This window comes from Hippopotamus amphibius, chromosome X (genome assembly GCF_030028045.1).
Source record: "Hippopotamus amphibius kiboko isolate mHipAmp2 chromosome X, mHipAmp2.hap2, whole genome shotgun sequence".
NCBI lineage: Eukaryota > Metazoa > Chordata > Mammalia > Artiodactyla > Hippopotamidae > Hippopotamus > Hippopotamus amphibius.
The window spans coordinates 20,886,346-20,903,867 of record NC_080203.1 but is presented as its reverse complement, the minus strand read 5'-3'; the positions used below and the strand labels follow the sequence as shown (position 1 = coordinate 20,903,867).

The following is a 17,522-nucleotide window of genomic DNA, read 5'->3' as shown; positions in this document are numbered from 1 at the left end:
TCCCTTTAATTTTAATCTTAATGCTTATGGTTAAACCTGAACCTTGATTGAATTGTGCATTTCTATATGTGTTCAGCCCAACTAAATTAAAAGAAATGTTGAGCAGAGTGATACACAGACTGTGGCTCTTTGAGGCCTCTAATCTTTGCGTTCGTGTATGACATCATGCGAGACTCTCTAGGACATACAGTAGTCATGTGGCTCTGTTTAATAGTGATTACAGATGTGCTTCCAGAATCAGATTTGCATATGCCACTGATGTGCATCCTTGTGTGTATAGTTCCTACCAACTCTCCTTTGAGTATAGCTCCATATTATTTCAAGAATTGCTATTTTGGGACTTCCCTGGTGGCACAGTGGTTAAGAATCCGCCTGCCAATGCAGGTGGCATGGGTTCAATCCCTGGTCTAGGAAGATCCCACGTCATGGAGCAACTAAGCCACAACTACTGAGCCTGTGCTCTAGAGCCCACAAGCCATGACTATTGAGCCTGTGTGCCACTACTAGTGAAGCCCGCGTGCCTAGAGCTCATGCTCCACAACAAGAGAAGCCACCATACTGAGAAGCCCGCGCACAGCAACAAAGAGTAGCCCCCACTCACCATAGCTAGAGAAAGCCCACGTGCAGCAATGAAGACCCAACGCAGCCAATAAATAAATTTTTTTAAAAAAAGAATTGCTATTTTGCAACCCAAAGAACTCCTCAGTAGAAAGGAAAAAAACTCAAATTTGTCACTTTGGAAAGTTTTTATTATGTCAATCTTGTGAGAATGGGAATTGACTTAGAACCTCAGACCTGTTTTAACATCCTTCAGTTTATTGAATGAAATCTTACTTGTACCAGAAGTCGGAACTCAAATTGCAATGGAAGGATAACCTCATGCCAAAGATTTCATCTTAGGAGGGCCCCCAGGTAAGCACCCTAAAAACATTCAAGAGCCACAATATACGAAGTACTGCACTAGGTGCTGTGAGGATACCTGGTGCTTAGACAGAGCCCCATCATTAACAAGCTTACTCAGAAAATATTATATAAAGGTCATGGCAATGAAAGAGAATGCAAAGAAGATGAAATGCATGCAGTAATGGTGGCTCAAACAAAGGGCTGTGGTAGGGCAGAGGGTGAAACAATTGATTCTGTTTGGGTGATCAGGTTCCCCTGGGGAGTTTGGAAAGTGGTTATTTGTTTGTTTGTTTGTTTGTTTTAATTAAAGATGAGGATTTCCAAAGGAGAGGAGGGTATTGTTGACTGCTAAAATGGCATGGCTCAAAGGCTCAAATGTAAGAAAGTAGAATTGTTACCTGATGGAGTATTGCATTTAAGTTTGTATGTCTGAGCTACTACTGAGTGAAGCATTGGGTTTGAGATACAGTAAGATGTCCCTGAAATTTTCCCTTGGGCATTTAGTTTTGTTGGATGTTCTAGTTCTGTATATGAGCAAATATAACTGCATTAGTTTCTGCATGCCACTTTACTTTCTGAATGAATTTACTTTACAATTAAAAGAGAGGAGGACTAATATAACCTTAGGTCCTGTATGAGCTGAACTCCTGACTCCCCTTGACTTCCTTGGAGCAGTCACTCACATATAATGAGGCATGGCCAGTGTGAGGGGCAAGAGATCAGTCTGGAGAGTAGTTCACTCTGCTACTCTTTATCCATCCATCCTTGGCTTCTGAGCCTGCTTCATTATAGTATCAGACAGTTGGAATTTGAATGCAGCCTGCTAGTAATTTTGAATTTCTTACTGGAACAATGGGATAGTATATACTTTTCATTTGAGCCATTGTATACCACTGTAGAGCTGGCCACATGGCCCATGCCAATTCATCCCTTATCTTAATGATTCCTTCAAAACTAGAGCTGGCAACTGCTAGTGATAGAAGGAGGAGAACAAAGTGATTTGGTTTCTAATGCTTCACCAATACACAGTGTCAGAACAGTAAGGGACTCAGTTTACTGAGCCCACCTTTCTCCCTCATTATGCAGATGGTGAAGCCGACATTTAATCGCTGATTTCTTGTAATTTCCAGGATAAGCAAAATTATGGCAATTTTGCCTGACCTCTGTGCTCTTAACCTCTGTAATACTTATAAGAAACCAGACCTCCTTTCTTCCTTTGGAATGGGTGTAAGGTCAGAGAGAAATGAGCTAAATGATACAATGGAATCTGCATCCAGCATTTATTGTGATGATAGCCTTGACTTTTGGTTATTGAATTAAGAATGTGATTGTTTGCAGGATGTTCCCTTCTCTTTACCTATGGATATAATTAGAGGTTTAAGGAAACTTTAACTCCCAGAGAGTTAGTCAAAAAGACAAAATTATTTCCTTTAATTTAAGAGGTCTTAGATTCAAAGATGATTTACCTGGCTGAACAAAATACTCTGACATTTCTACTCTCAATTAAAATAATAGGAATTTAAAGATCTGGGAAATGGAGTTAATGAAAGTGCTGCCTGTTATAACTTCGTTTCTTGCTTGAGGATTTCTCAGATGGGGAAGTTATAATTAAATTTCTCCTCATTCTTTCTGTAGTTCAGGTTTCTTGAGAAAAATGTGGCATGTGGTAAAATGACAATAGAATCAAAGAAATGTTTCGTTCTTCTTTACCCTATTCTACATTGAACTGTCTTACAAACATATGTAAAGAACTGCATTCTTCACATCCCAGAATGTGTCCCGCTTACTTCATTGTTCTTTTCCTCTGATCTGAGCTGGGGTAAAAAGAAGAATGCAAGTTAGGAGGCAAAGGAAGCTCTTCTCTTATCCTCTCTTGAGTAGGAGGAATTAAGATGAAGGAATATTATCAATTATTCTTTTGTTCTTAAAGATGAAGTAGACTCAAAATTATTAATCAGGAGAAACTCTTCAAACTGCTATGTTATTCATACAGCTATGTCAAAATCTTTTGTAATAATTTTAACAATGTTATCCTTTACTAAAATATTTGCATTCTAAGTATTTTTGCTAATGAGGTATATTTAAAAACAGGAATAATAAAATAAAGGGAAGATGAAAAAGTACTTATACATTTAATTTTATTTCTGCTTTACGAATACATTTTTCTTGTTGCTGTGCACAGTATTGCTGAAAGTTTAAATTGTTGCCTTAATAATACAAAATAATATTGTGTGAGACCTTTGACTTTATGCTTTGCTATTAAGACCAAGGCTGCCTTATTGCTGCCTCATCCATCTCAAAACTGCCTTTAAGTGGGTAAGTAAAGACAAAGACTCAACTGTGAGTTTATAAAATGCTGTCTGATGACCACAAGGAAGCCCAGGGTTGTTTTAACTGTATCTCTGACTACATTTGATTTATGTCATTATATATATATAATTGAACAAAATTTGACTTCTATTTTATGTTGCAAAAGCAAGTTATAATTACTTTTGAGAGATGTGAGTATTCCATAAAAATAGGTTAACTGACAACATTTTCTTTATGTACTTAAGTATTTTGAGCTCTCACATACATGGAAATAAAAAAAAACTCAAACAACTGACCACCTCAAGAGAGTTGACTTTGAGGCCAGTTCTTCTAGTTTAATTTCAAATGCATACAGACATACTTAATTTTTATCTTAGTTCTTTTTCTGTTATATGCAAAATGTAGTAAAGCTAAATATCTTACTTCAGGAATATAAATTGTATGATCTATTCATGATGGAAAATACTTTTGGTTTTATAGCAAAAGAGTATAGTTTAGGTTACAAATTAATCCAAGCTGTAGTGAAAGAACCTTAGACTTAAGAGTCAGAAGACGTGGGTTCAAGTTTGAGCTTTTCCACTAGTTAACTACCTTAGATCATTGAACAATTTATAACCTCTCTAGACTACACTTTTCCCTGTAAAAATACATTTTGCATCAATCTAAATTCCTTTCATCTTGCTAAATTCATTCCTTGCTAAAGTCCTATTCATCTCAGAGATTCTATAATTATTTTAATTCCAGGATTTCTGTTTCCCTTTTTAACCTCTCCCAGTATCTACCATCATTTTGACATAAATGGCCTTAAATTTCGTAGGTTCTGTTTGGTGATTTTAACCTAGGACACAGCAGGCATACAATAAATGCTTGCTGCTCACGGTGGTGATAAGGAGTTGTATTCAATGACCATTTCCTTCCAGCTCTAAAAGCCTATGATTGTTATGGTTCTATTCAGAGAGAAATCAATTGTGCTTAGATCATATATGGCACTTTAAGAAGACAGATAGTGTCCTGTGGTACTGAACTCAAATAGTGCTAAGGGGTAAGATGGCTGTTGATTTTTAGTCTTTCCCTTTCTTATGGCAATATCTTAATTAGGAATCACGCAACAAACTTTTGAGGCAGTATTCATAGGGCAATTGAAAAATCTTAATGTAATCATAATAAAACAAATTGAATTTGAGGCTTATGGAACTGCTAGAGAAAGGCTTATATTTCTATGCATTCTAAATTGTTAAATGGCATGTAATAGTATAGAAGTGGAAGTAATGTATAAAAATATTTCTTCTTTACCTTAGGGGAAGTAATCTGAGCAATTTAAAGAGGTAGCTAACTGGGTGTATCTCTAGTTTTTAGTACATTATAAAGCTAATGTTTTTAGTTACTCTCTGTGATTGTCAGGGCATCCTGAGTTCATTGCAGATCGTTTCTGGTTGTTACCACTTGAGAGGCTGAAATGAGTAAGAGATATTCCTTTCTAAGCCTTGAGAGCATTAGTGCATTCTCTGCTCCTAATTTTCTGTGTACCCCTCCTCATTAGTGAGTCACTGATAGGCCTATACACAGATCATACTTTGTAAAGTGCAACAAGTATTTTATAGTCAAGGGCCCTCACAGTATGGATTTTACTAAGGTTGGAGGCAAGTGCAAAACCTAGTTTGAGGTCAGCCTTGCTTACTTTGGTTCTTGGTTTTTGAAGGTTCTTTCGTCTGAACTCAACCGTTCCTGGTCAAAACCCCTGAGAAATCTATCTTCTTTCTCCTGAATCTATTGTATTTTCACTTTCAGTTCCAAACTAGAGGGCTTACGTAGCTACCTCAGATTCAAAGAAACTAGATTCTTTATCTTTGTTTCTTTCTCACCTTTGGCTTTCTATGTCTTCATACTGCTGGAACCCTAAGACTAATTCTAATTTTGCCTACAATTTTCTTGTTTCTTTTAATACCCTATTCCTAATGTCCCCTGATGGGGTTCAGGACACACTAACCCCAAAATACAGCACCTTGACATGTTGAATATTTTAAGCTGAAGGAGTTTGAGAAAGACTTCCCCCCTGCCACCACTGCTACCTTGAAGCAAGTCATAAAACCCTCCTTTGAGAGATGCTTTCGCTATACCCAGAGGAAAGGAGCATCCTTATCTCTAAAGACAAGGGGATGCCAAAAAGAATTGGAACAAACAGATGTTGCAAAGTTTCCCACAGTTTGTTGTATTTAGCTCATACCCTTTGCCCAATCACTGTTTCCGTGACGTGCCACTCTTCATCAAACAACATAAAAACACACAAGTTTAACCATTTCTTTCAGTCTTCATTTCCTTATGGAGGTTCCAGTATCATGTAAAACTTTTATTAAATCACATTCTTTTCTTCTATTCATCTGTCTTAGCTTAAGTTTCAAACCTAGCCAGAGACCCTAAGAGGGTTGAGGAAAATTTTTTTGGCCCCTACACCACCCTCTACAGTTTGTACCCATTTTCTACAAGCTAACTAGACCTAAACTTTTACTCTTTGTCAATGTTGACTGTTAACTCAAAATGATCACCAATTAAATCTTATTAGATACCCTATTATTACGTAGAATATATGGGTAAAAATTGTTCAAGAATACATACACAGGAAGTATGGGATATGTTGCATGTGTTTTGGTAAATATTATATTTATAGTCTTATTTGCAGTGTTCTTAGAAGAAGCATAGCAAACTTAATTTTTAAAATATAGGTATATATATGTAAATACAAAAGTCCTCTTGGTTTTATTTTAATCTCCAAGATGTCCACTTTTAGTGTGCAGAGTTAGAAGAGAGCCACATGCTTCCCTGGGAAAAATAGGGGTACTGAGTTCCCTATAATGAAAGATACAAATTTCAGATCTGTCTGTCCACCGGTGGATCCTAAATGCTGATTTTAAGACTGGTGCCAAAATGACTATAAAGAAAATAGTTTGGAGTGCTTTTTTTAAAAAAAAAATACTGGTTCCTGGGCCCTAGTATCAGAGATTCTGAATCAGTAGTTTCGGGATGAGGCCTACATATCTGCATTTTAAAAGTTGTACTGGTGATTCTAATGTGTAGACAGGACTAGAGAGCACTTAGAAAGTCTTTTAGAGAGTTCTTCCAGCCCTCTAATTCTGTGATTTAAGTATACAAGAAACCTTCTTCCATCTCCCCTGACTTTCCTTTTTTTCTCTTTTTTAAAAATTAGAGTTGATTTACAATATTATATTAGTTTCAGGTGTACAACATAGTGATTCAATATTTTTATAGACTATACTCCATTTAAAGTTATTACAAAATAATGGCTATAATTGCCTGTACTATATAATATATCCTTGTTGCTTATACATAGTAGTTTGTACCTCTTAATCCCGTACCCTTATCTTGCCCCTCCCCAACCCCTCTCCCCACTGGTAACCACTAGTTTGTTCTCTATATCTGTGAGTCTGTTTCTGTTTTGTTATGTATATTTATTTGTTTTATATTTTATATTTCACATATAAGTAATAACACACACTATTCATCTTTCTCTGAGATATTTCACTAAGCATTATACCCTCCAGGTCCATCCATGTTGTTGCAAATGGCAAAACTTCATTCTTTTTGATGGCTGAGTAATATTCCATTGTATACATATACCACATCTTCTTTATCCATTCATCTATTGATGGACACTTGGGCTGTTTCCATATTTTGGCTATTTTAAATAAAGCTGCTCTGAACTTTGGGGTATATATATCTTTTTGAATTAATGTTTTCATTATCTTTGGATATATACCCAGGAGTGGGATTGCTATATCATATGGTAGTTCTATTTTTAGTTTTTTGAAGAACATCCATACTGTTTGCCATAGTGGCTGCACCAATTTGCATTCCCACCAACACTGTACAAGGGTTCCATTTTCGCAACATCCTCGCCAACATTTGTCATTTGTGGTCTTTTTGATGATAGCCATTCTGACAGGTGTGAGGTAGTATCTCATTGTGGTTTTGATTTGCATTTCCCAGATGCTTAGTGATGTTGAGCATCTTTTCATGTGCCTGTTGGCCATCTATATGTCTTCTTTGGGGAAATGTATATGCAGATCCTCTCCCCATTTTTAAATCAGATTCTTTGTTTTTTTGATGTTGAGTTGATGAGCTGTTTATATATTTTAAATATTAACCCCTTATCTGGTATATCATTTACAAATATTTTCTCCCACTCAGTGGATTGCCTTTTTGTTTTGTTGATGGTTTCCTTTGCTGTGCTAAAGCTTTTAAATTTAATTACACCCCATTTGTTTATTTTTGCTTTTATTGCCTTTGCCTAAGGAGACAGATCTAAAAAAGTATTGCTACAACTTATGTTAAAGAGTGATCTGCTATGTTTTCTTCTGGGAGTTTTATAGTTTCCAGTCTTACATTTAGGTATTTAATCCATTTCAAGTTTATTTTTGTATGTGGTGTCAGAAAAATGTTCTAATTTCATTCTTTTACATGTAGCTGTCCAATTTTCCCAGCACCACTCATTGAAAAGTCTATCTTTTCTCCATTGTATATTTTTGCCTCATGTGTCATAGATTAATTGACCATAAATGTGTGGGTTTATTTCTGGGCCCTCTATTCTGTTCCATTGATGTCTATGTCTGTTTTTGTGCCAGTACCATACTGTTTTGATTATTATAGATTTGTAGTACAGTCTGAAGTCAGGGAGCATGATACCTCCAGCTTCGCTCTTTTTTCTAAAGATTGTTTTGGCTATTCAGGATCTTTCGTGGTTCCATATAAATTTTAGGATTATTTGCTCTGGTTCTATAAAAAAGAATCATGGATATTTTGATAGGGATTGCATTAAATCTGTAGATTGCTTTGGGTAATATAGATAGTTTAACAATATCAGTTCTTCCAGTCCATGAACACAGGATATCTTTCCATTTCTTTGTATCATCTTCAGTTTCCTTTATCAATATTTTATAGTTTTCAGAGTATAGGAGTTTCACCTCCTGGGTTAAATTTATTGCTAGGTATTTTATTCTTTTTGATGTGATTTTAAATTGTATTCTTTTTAAATTTCTTTCTTTGATAGTTCATTAGTAGTGTATAGAAAGCAACAGATTTCTGTATATAATCTTGTATCCTGTAACTTTACTGTGCTTTTTTTTTGGTGGCAACTTAAGGGTTTTCTACATAAAGTATCATGTCATCTGCAAATATTGTAGTAACAGTTTTACTTCTTTCCTTCTGATTTAGATACATTTTACTTCTTTTTCTTATCTAATTGCTATGGCTAGGACTTCCAATACTATGTTAGATAGAAGTGGTGAGAGTGGGCATCCTAGTCTTGTTCTTTATTTTAGAGGAAAGATTTTCAGATTTTTGCCATTGAGTATGATTTTAACTGGGTTTGTCATAAATGACCTTTATTATGTTGAAATGTATTCCTTCTGTACCAACTTTGATTAGAGTTTTTATCATGAATGGATGCTGAACTTTGTCAAAAGCTTTTTCTTCATCTATTGAGATGATCATGTGATTTTTATCCTTACTATTGTTAACATGGTATATTACAGTGATTGATTTGTGAATATGGAACCAATCTTGCATCCCTGGAATAAATCTCACTTGATCATGATGTATGATCCTTTTAAAATATTGTTGTATCTGGTTTGCTAATATTTTGTTGAGGATTTTTAAATCTATATTCATCAAAGATATTGGCCTGAAATTTTCTTTTCTTGTAGTGTTTTTGTCTGGTAGTGGTGACCTTGTAGAATGAATTTGGGAGTGTTCCATACTCTTGAACTTTTTGGAATAGTTTGCGAAGGATAGGTATTAGCTCTTCTTTATATGTTTGGTAGAATTTCCCCGTGAAGCCATCCAGCCCTGGATTTTTGTTTGCTGGGGTTTCTTGTTGTTGTTAAAAATTCAGTTTCACTAGTAGTGATCAGTCTGTAAATTGTCTGTTTCTTCTTAATTCAGTCTTTGTCAGTTGCATGTTTCTAAAAATTTGTCCATTTCTTCTAGGTATCCAATTTATTGGCATATAACTGTTTGTAGTACTCTCTTATGCTTTTCTTGTATCTCTGCAGTATCACTTGTAATTTCTCCTCTTTCATTTCTTATTTTGTTTTGGGAGGGGTCCTCTTTTCTTCTTGGTGAGCCTATCTAGAGGTTTATCAGTTTTGTTTATCTTTTCAAAAAACAGGTCTTGGTTTCATTGATTTTTTTTCTGTTGCTCTTTAGTCTCTATTTCTTCTCTGATCTTTATTATTTCCTCCCTTCTGCTGACTTTCATCTTTGTTCTTTTTCTGTTCCTTTAGATGTTAGGTTAGGCTGTTTGAGATTTTTCTTTTTTCTTGAGGAAGGCCTGTATCACTATAAACTTCCCTCCTAGAACTACATTTTCTGCTTCCTATAGATTTTTGAAAGTTGTGTTTCAATTTTCATTTGTATTGAGATATTTTCTGATTTCCTCTTTGATTTCTTCATTGACCCATTGGTCTTTTAGTAGCATATTGTTTAGTCTTCACCTGTTTGTGCTTTTCCCATTTTTCTTTTGTAATTGATTCCTAGTTTCATACTGTTGTGGTTGGAAAAAAATGCTTAATGTAATTTCTAGTCTCTTAAATGTGTTGAGACTTGTTTTGTGGCCTATCTTGTGATCTCTCCTGGAGAACATTCTTGTGCACTTGAAAGGAATGTGTATTCTGCTGTTTGGGGATGGAATGTCCTGTAAGTCAATATCTATGAATTTCAACTCATCTATTGAGTAATTTAAGACTATTGTTACCTTATTGATTTTTTTTGTCTGGGTGATCTGTCCATTGATGTAAGTGGGGTGTTAAAAGTTCCCTACTATTGTTGTATTACTGTCAATTTCTCCCTTTAAGTCTGTTAATATTTGCTTTATATATTTAGGTTCGTTGCACTGATCCATTTATTGTTATATAATATCCTTTTTTGTCTTTTGTTGTAGCCTTTGTTTTAAAGTCTATTTGTCTGATATGAGTATTGCTACCCCCACTTTCTTGTCACTTCCATTTGGATGAAATATCTTTTTCCATCCTCTCACTTTCAGTCTGTGTGTGTCTTTAGCTCTGAAGTGAGTCTGTTGTACAGCATACATGAGTCTTGTTATTTTATCCAATCAGCCACTCTATGTCTTTTGTTTTTATTGGAATATAGTTGATTTACAATGTTGTGTTAGTTTTTGCTGTGCAGCAAACCGAATCAGTTATACATAAACATATATCCACTCTTTTTAGATTCTTGTTCCATATAGCTCATTACAGAGTATTGAGAAGAGTTTCCTGTGCTATACAGTAGGTATCCTATGTCTTTTGAATGGAGAATTTAGTCCATTGACATTTAAAGTTATTACTGATAGGTATGTACTTATTTCTATTTTATTACTTGTTTTCCAGTTGTTTTTGTATTTCTCTGTTCATTTCTTCTTTTTCTTCCCTTCTGGTTTGATGATTTTCTTTAGTGGTATGTGTGTGTTCCTTTCTTTTTAGTTTTTTTTTGTGTCTGTGGTAGGTTTTTGAAAAATTTTTATTTATTTGTTTATTATTTATTTATTGGCTACATTGGGTCTTTGTTGCAGCACATGGGCTTTCTCTAGTTGCGGTGAGCGGGGGCTGCTCTTCATTGTGGTGTGCGGGCTCCTCATCGTGGTGGCTTCTCTTGTTGTGGAGCATGGGCTCTAGGCACATGGGCTTTAGTAGTTGTGGCACACTGGCTTAATAGTTGTGGCTCATGGACTCTAGAGTGCAGGCTCAATGGTTGTGGTGCATGGGCTTAGTTGCTCTGTGGCATGTGGGATCTTCCTGGAACAGGGATTGAACCCATGTCCCCTGCATTGGCAGGTGGATTCTTAACCACTGCACCACCTAGGAAGTTCCTTTGGTAGGTTTTTGATTTGTGGTTATCTTTGGGTTTCTATATTTTGATCTATAACTATATCTACTTGTTTTAAACTGGTAGTCATTTAAGTTCAATCACATTCTAAAAGATCTACATTTTTTAGTCCTTTCCCCCACATTTTGTGTTTTTGATGACATAGTTTACATCTTCCTGTTTGTCTCTTACCTTTTTATTGTTGTACTTGATTTTACAATTTTTGTCTTTTAATCTTAGTACTAGTTTACTTAAGTGATTGGTCCACATCCTTTACTATATATTTTCCTTTGCTAGTAGGATTTTTCCTTTCCTATAAACTCTTACTTGTAGCCTTTTCTTTTTCATTTAAATAAAACCCTTTAATGCTTCTTCTAAGTCAGTTTACTATTGATGAACTCTTTCAGTTTTTGGTTGTCTGAGAAGTTCTTTATCTCTCCTTTAATTCTGAATGATAGCCTTGCTGGGTGGTATATCTGAGGTTGTAGGTTTTTCCCTTTCAGCACTTTAAATACCTTATGGCCTGCAAAATTTCTGCAGAAAAATCAGCTGTTAACCTTATGGGGGTTCTGTTGTATGTGACTTTATTTTTCTCTTGCTGACTTTAGAATTCTGTCTTTAATTTTTGCCATTTTAAGTCTGATATGTCTTTGTCTAATTCTCTTTGGGTTTTTCTTGTTTGGGACTCTCTGTGCTTCCTGTACCTGGAAATCTATTGCTGTCTTCAGCTTAGGGAAATTTTCATCCATAATTTCATCAAATACATTTTCTACCCCCTTTCTCTCTCTGTTCTCCTTCTGGGTCCCCTACAGTGCAAATGTTAGTATGCTTGATGTTCTTTCATAAGTCCCTTAAACTATCCTCATTTTCAAAAATCTGTTTTTATTTTTGCTCTTCTGATTGCATGATTTCCATTATTTTATCTTCCAAGTCACTTAGGCATTCTTCTGTATCACTTAATCTTCTGTTAATTCCCTCTAGTGTATTTTTCATTTCATTTATTATATTCTTCAGCTCTGACTGGTTCATTTTTATATTTTCTAGTTCCTTGTTAAAATTCTCACTGTGTTCACCTATTCTTTCCCCAAGTTTAGTTAGTATTCTTATTACTAATGCTTTGAATCCTTTATCTGGTAAATTATTTATCTTTGTTTCATTAGGATCTTCTCAGGTTTTTTTCTTGTTCTTCCATTTGAAACATGTTCTTCTGTCTCCTCATTTTGTTTAACTTTCTCTGTCTCTATACAGTTAGGTGAAAGAGTTACTTATCTCACACTTCTGTGGAAGCATCCCTATGCAGCCTACATGTGCTGAGTGGCTTTGGTAGGAGAGCTGAATCTGACGTGAGCAGGAGTCACATCTTCCCCCAGGATGTGCTGGCAGCTATCACCTTGGTATAAGGTGGGGATGGAGATGGAGGGGCTAGAGCCAGAGCCAGGGCTTCTCCTATGTTTAGTGACCATCACCACCCCATTGGGGGCAGAGTTGGTGCCCAAGGTACTGAAGCAGAGACTCTGAGGTTCAGGTCCAAGCTGGTTCCATTCTCTCTAAGTGTGTACACCACCCCACCCCCTTGGCAATAGCACCTCTGCCCTAGTGGAGAGCAGCACTGGCACAACAGGGACTAGAGGGGACCTATAGGACAGGCCAGGGTACATGCTGGGACAGTCACAGCAAGTTATTCAGAGCCCCAGGCAATTTTCAATCTGCTGCTTTCTTGTGTGCATGCTGGTAATGGCTGCCTTCCCCGTGTTCAGAGGCAGGGTTGGGTCCTCAGCAGCTCTATTCTCTCTAAGTGTGAACACTCTGTTTGGCAGCAGCAATATTTGTGGCAATGGAGAGCTGCACCAGAGCAAGAGAGGTTGGAGTGGGCACCCGGTGCAGGCTGGAGAGCAGGCTGTGGCAGTTGCGGGAAACCAGCCAGAGTCTCTGGTAGTTTTCAGTCTGTTTTCTCCTCCTTGTTCCCTGGGAGCACGCAAGTGTGTGTGTGCTCTTCATGAGTGGAGTGTCAGTTTCTTACACCCCTCTGGTAAGTCCCACTGTTGGCCCAACATGTGGCTTGAACCCATCATTTCCTCAGGGAGGATCCCTGAGGCCATGATATCCCCCTCCTCTTGTGTGTCCCCTACTAGGGGCACTTGTCCCGAACAGATCATTTTTCCTCCCTTCCTGCCCAACTCTGTGCAATTCTTTCTTGATAGCTTTGGTTGTAGAAGAGCCTTTATGTCAGTCTCCAGGTTGTTTTCAGTGAGAGTTGCTTCACATGTAGGTATATTTTGATGTGTTTGTGGAAGGAGGTGAGCTCAGCATCCTCCTACTCTACCACTTTATCTCCTTCCCATCTGCCCCTGACTTTCCACAGGAGACAAGTAAGATGATCATCCTACATTTTTCCCTTTTGGACTTCCTAAAAGTATTTCCATACTAAAAGGTTGTTGTTATCACTGTTGTTTTAGTGGTGATGATACTGTCTATCTAAGACTTAAATTTGTAATAATGTACCTATAACTGAAGAGTCCAAATCCAAGCGAAGGACAGGTGATAAAGGTCAAGGAATATTGAGAGTGTCCTGAGGTAGATCTCTGATGTTTTCATTTTCACAGACCCATTTCCATATAGCGTGTATGAATCATCTACCATTAGTTGTAAATCAATGTGACATTAATTTAGCTATTCATCGTTTTTTGCTGCTGCAGAACTTAGAGCTACTTCCTGGGCTATGGCTTTGAGAAGGCAATGCAAACACAGATATAGCAGTAAACTAATTTTGTAATAGAGATAGAAGGATTTAGAAATTTTAATATTCTTAAAAGAATATTTGATTTGAGTTGAGAGGGAGCTGACTTGACTGGATTTTCTTAGAGGCTCTAAAGAAGAGTGAAGGTGAGTGGGCAAGCCAGTGTCTTTATAAAGGTGGTTTTAAAATTGCATTGCTTGGAGTATTTACCATTTATTTACTTTACTTTTGCCCTTGAATGAAAAACCAAAAGGGAATAGGTCTTAATAAAGACTTAGGATACTTTGGTTTAAGAAGCTGGCGACGTGCTGAATGGGGAGATAGAACTTAGCTATTATCTACCCAAGATTCAGGAAGTCAGGGAGGTGAGGTTTTACTAGTGAAAACTTGTTTTCAATATTCCCTCCACTCTGAAAACTGGGGTTTTGCATGAGAAGTTTTAGTCCCAAAATAAAAGATTGGCAAGTGCAAATGTTGTGTAAATGATGGATCTTTCTCTCTTTCCAACTTGGTATTCCTTGATTTAAAATCTTAAATTATATTGATGAGTTAGGATTCACTTCAGAGCATGTTTAAGATTCAAAATGTGACTTGATTTTTAAATCTTTAATTTACATAGTTTCAGGAACCCATTTATTATAGAAAGTAAGAACAGCTGTGTTCTCCCTAGGGTTGATTGTTTCAGTCAAATCCTTTTAAAACATGAATTAAGAAGATTAGGATTTAATATTTGTTTCTTCCAACAAAAAAATCTCATTATACAGTTAACATACCTTCTAGTCCAGAATGTGTTATCAGAAAGTACACAGTAAATACTATCTACTTTTTAGTCAATGGTATATTTATAACTTTTAGATTATCTTGTAGTTACATTAGGAAAACTGAAAGATTTACTCTTTTTATTTTTCCAAATTCACTGAATTTAGGACGTTATAGGGTGGCGAACCTATCACTGAGCTTATTTAGTGAGTGTTTTTGCCACAAGGTACTAGAAAACAAAAACCATCAGCAAAAGTAGGAAGAGGTAACTTGTGGGTTATCTATTATACTATGTGATAGTAATCATAATGTCTCGGTAAGAAATTAAGCACCAAATAAATCAATAATGATGGTATTCAAGTTTTGAAGAAAGTATTATAACAAAATGTTAGCATCAAAGAAACATTTGCAACCTACAGAAGTCTAAACTATTTTTCAAAGCCTATATGGGCAGCTGAAAATGTATTTGTCCCATGTGAGTACTAGAGGTTGGTGGGGATAACAAGCAGCTTGCCATATCAAAGAGACTATGGCATATATGGAAAGTGTCTTTTAGAAATGGAAAAAATCCAATCAAGGAGAATGGGGAAACTTATAAATTAAGCAGGTCATGTGCAAACTGTCTTTTAGGCTGCTTGAAAAGAGAAAAATTGGCGAAATTCTTTAAAATCTGTCATAAGTTTTTAAATTAATCAAAAGCAGGCAGTTTACTGGCTCTATTTGGTGATGATGGTGCAGCAAACTTGAAAGAAAAATATAAACTTTAATGATCTATTTGTCTAATAAAAGAAGATATGAGGGAACATGCTAACTGTATAATTTGTCTCCTGAAATTGATGACTAGGTTAAATTGTAATAAATGAACAGTTAATCTAGGTCCAATTTCTTTAATAAATTTATTTATTCATTTTATTTATTATATTTTTGGTTGTATTGGATATTGGTTCCTGCACATGGTCTTTCTCTAGTTGTGGTGAATGGGGGCTACTCTTTGTTGTGGTGCACAGGCTTCTCATTGTGGTGGCTTCTCTTGCTGTGGAGCATGGGTTCTAGGCATGTGGGCTTCAGTAGTTGCAGTGCACGGGCCTCAGTAGTTGTGGCAAGTGGGCTCAGTAGTTGTGCTTTGTGGGCTCTAGAGCACAGGCTCAGTAGTTGTAGTGCATGGGCTTAGTTGCTCCAAGGCATGTGGGCTCTTCTTGGACCAGGGCTTGAACCCATGTCCCCTGCGTTGGCAGGCGGATTCTTAACCACTGTACCACCAGGGAAGCCCTCTAGGTCCAATTAACAAATTATAGACAGTTCATCAGAACTATATAGCATCCTTGTATATTTTGAAGGAACTCAAAGTAAAGTTTTAGGTGTAAACTAGTAAAGTACTTAAGTGTAAATTAGATTGACATGTACCTACTGCTATATTTAAAATAAAATGCCTTTCCATGAAAAAATAAAAATAAATAAAAAATAATAAGTCAATAACATGCCCTTTTTGTGAGGTTTGAAAACCTTTTTTTTTCTACTTAATCAGTAGCATATATTCAGCAATATGAGTTTAAGTTAAAGGTTATCTTGTGGGAGTAAAATATGAATTCGAAATTGTGCACTATTAGATAAAGGATATTTCTGAATCAAGAAAGGACAGTGAGTTTATAAATCTAAGTCATGCCTATACATCTATTAACCTAGAAACTTATGCTTGATTCAGGTTTTGTTGTAGCAAAATATTGACTTATTCTGGATTCCCGCTGTGAGATGTGTTGTGGAAGTTCAACATATTACCATTTCTTTATGATTACTAGCAAGTGTGATAAAAGCATAGAATCTTATTTCAGCCATTGATGAGAACATTACATACAGATAGGTTCCCAAGTAAAGAAGAAAAAGAAGAGACTTGTAGATTCTTGGGTCTTTTGTGCTCTGTGTTGTTTATATGGTGGTTTAGAAGCATAGGTGCGGTGATTAGGATGTCCAAGTTGGAGAGAGAGGAGAGTTAAAAGGTAATATTTTGCTGGTGGAATGTAAGAATTTTAACAACTCACCTACCTGTAGCTTAGGTTAGGTATTCTTTCATTATCACTACCATTGCATGCATGTGCAAATTGTGTATAGTCAGCCACTTTATCCTAAAAAGAATCTGGCCCTTTGGCGTGCACCAGAGACAACATTTCCTACATGAGATTGTGGTAGCAGGATCAGCTAAGCCCACTTAGTGTGGGTAATCCAATAGAATATGGACTAGTTGGCTGTTTGAGATACAGTTGTTCTAACAAAGCACATGTGGAGAGTGAAGAGAGTTTGTGTATGTGTGTGTGTGTGTTTAAGCTTGGTATTGTCTTATGTGATTTATTTTCCTGCATTTAAAAATTTGATACAAAACATTTGTGCTCTTTCCTTTCTTTCTCTCCTCGCCCCCTTAGAATAATATAGCCGATCCAGAAGAATTGTTCACAAAATTAGAACGCATTGGGAAAGGCTCCTTTGGAGAAGTTTTCAAAGGGATTGATAACCGTACCCAGCAAGTGGTTGCTATTAAAATCATAGACCTCGAGGAAGCTGAAGATGAAATTGAAGACATTCAGCAAGAGATAACTGTTTTGAGTCAATGTGACAGCTCATATGTAACAAAATACTATGGATCATATTTAAAGGTAATGTGTGTGCTGCATTATTCAATTCATAAGGTATTTTCATTATAAGTATTTCTTTCTTAAGTTCTATTTTTTGAAAGGCAATGTCTTAAACTAGGAGTTGGCAGCCTTTGGCCTCCAGGCAGAATGCACCTCCATTTGTAGTGCCAAAATAGACTGTTTTTAGATTCAGCAGCTGTATCCTGAATGCATCCCAGGACTCAGCTACACCATTTTTTCACACCTGAACTTTTGGGTTGATGGAGGAGCAGAAAGGCAGCCGAGCCTTGAGACATATCCTTTGTCTGAAAAGA

General features: G+C 36.3%; 1 protein-coding gene across 2 annotated transcripts in view; it reads left to right on the top strand.

Moving 5' to 3' along the window:
* STK26 (serine/threonine kinase 26) overlaps nt 1-17,522 on the top strand; it is a 55,460-nt gene that overhangs the window by 18,173 nt on the left and 19,765 nt on the right. Inside the window, exon 3 of one of the 2 annotated variants that reach the window (XM_057719115.1) lies at nt 16,999-17,229. In XM_057719115.1, the coding sequence (XP_057575098.1) occupies nt 16,999-17,229 (231 nt within the window). Of the gene's footprint in view, nt 1-16,998; nt 17,230-17,522 lie in introns of those variants that run through there. The other variant, XM_057719116.1, reaches the window with a different exon arrangement.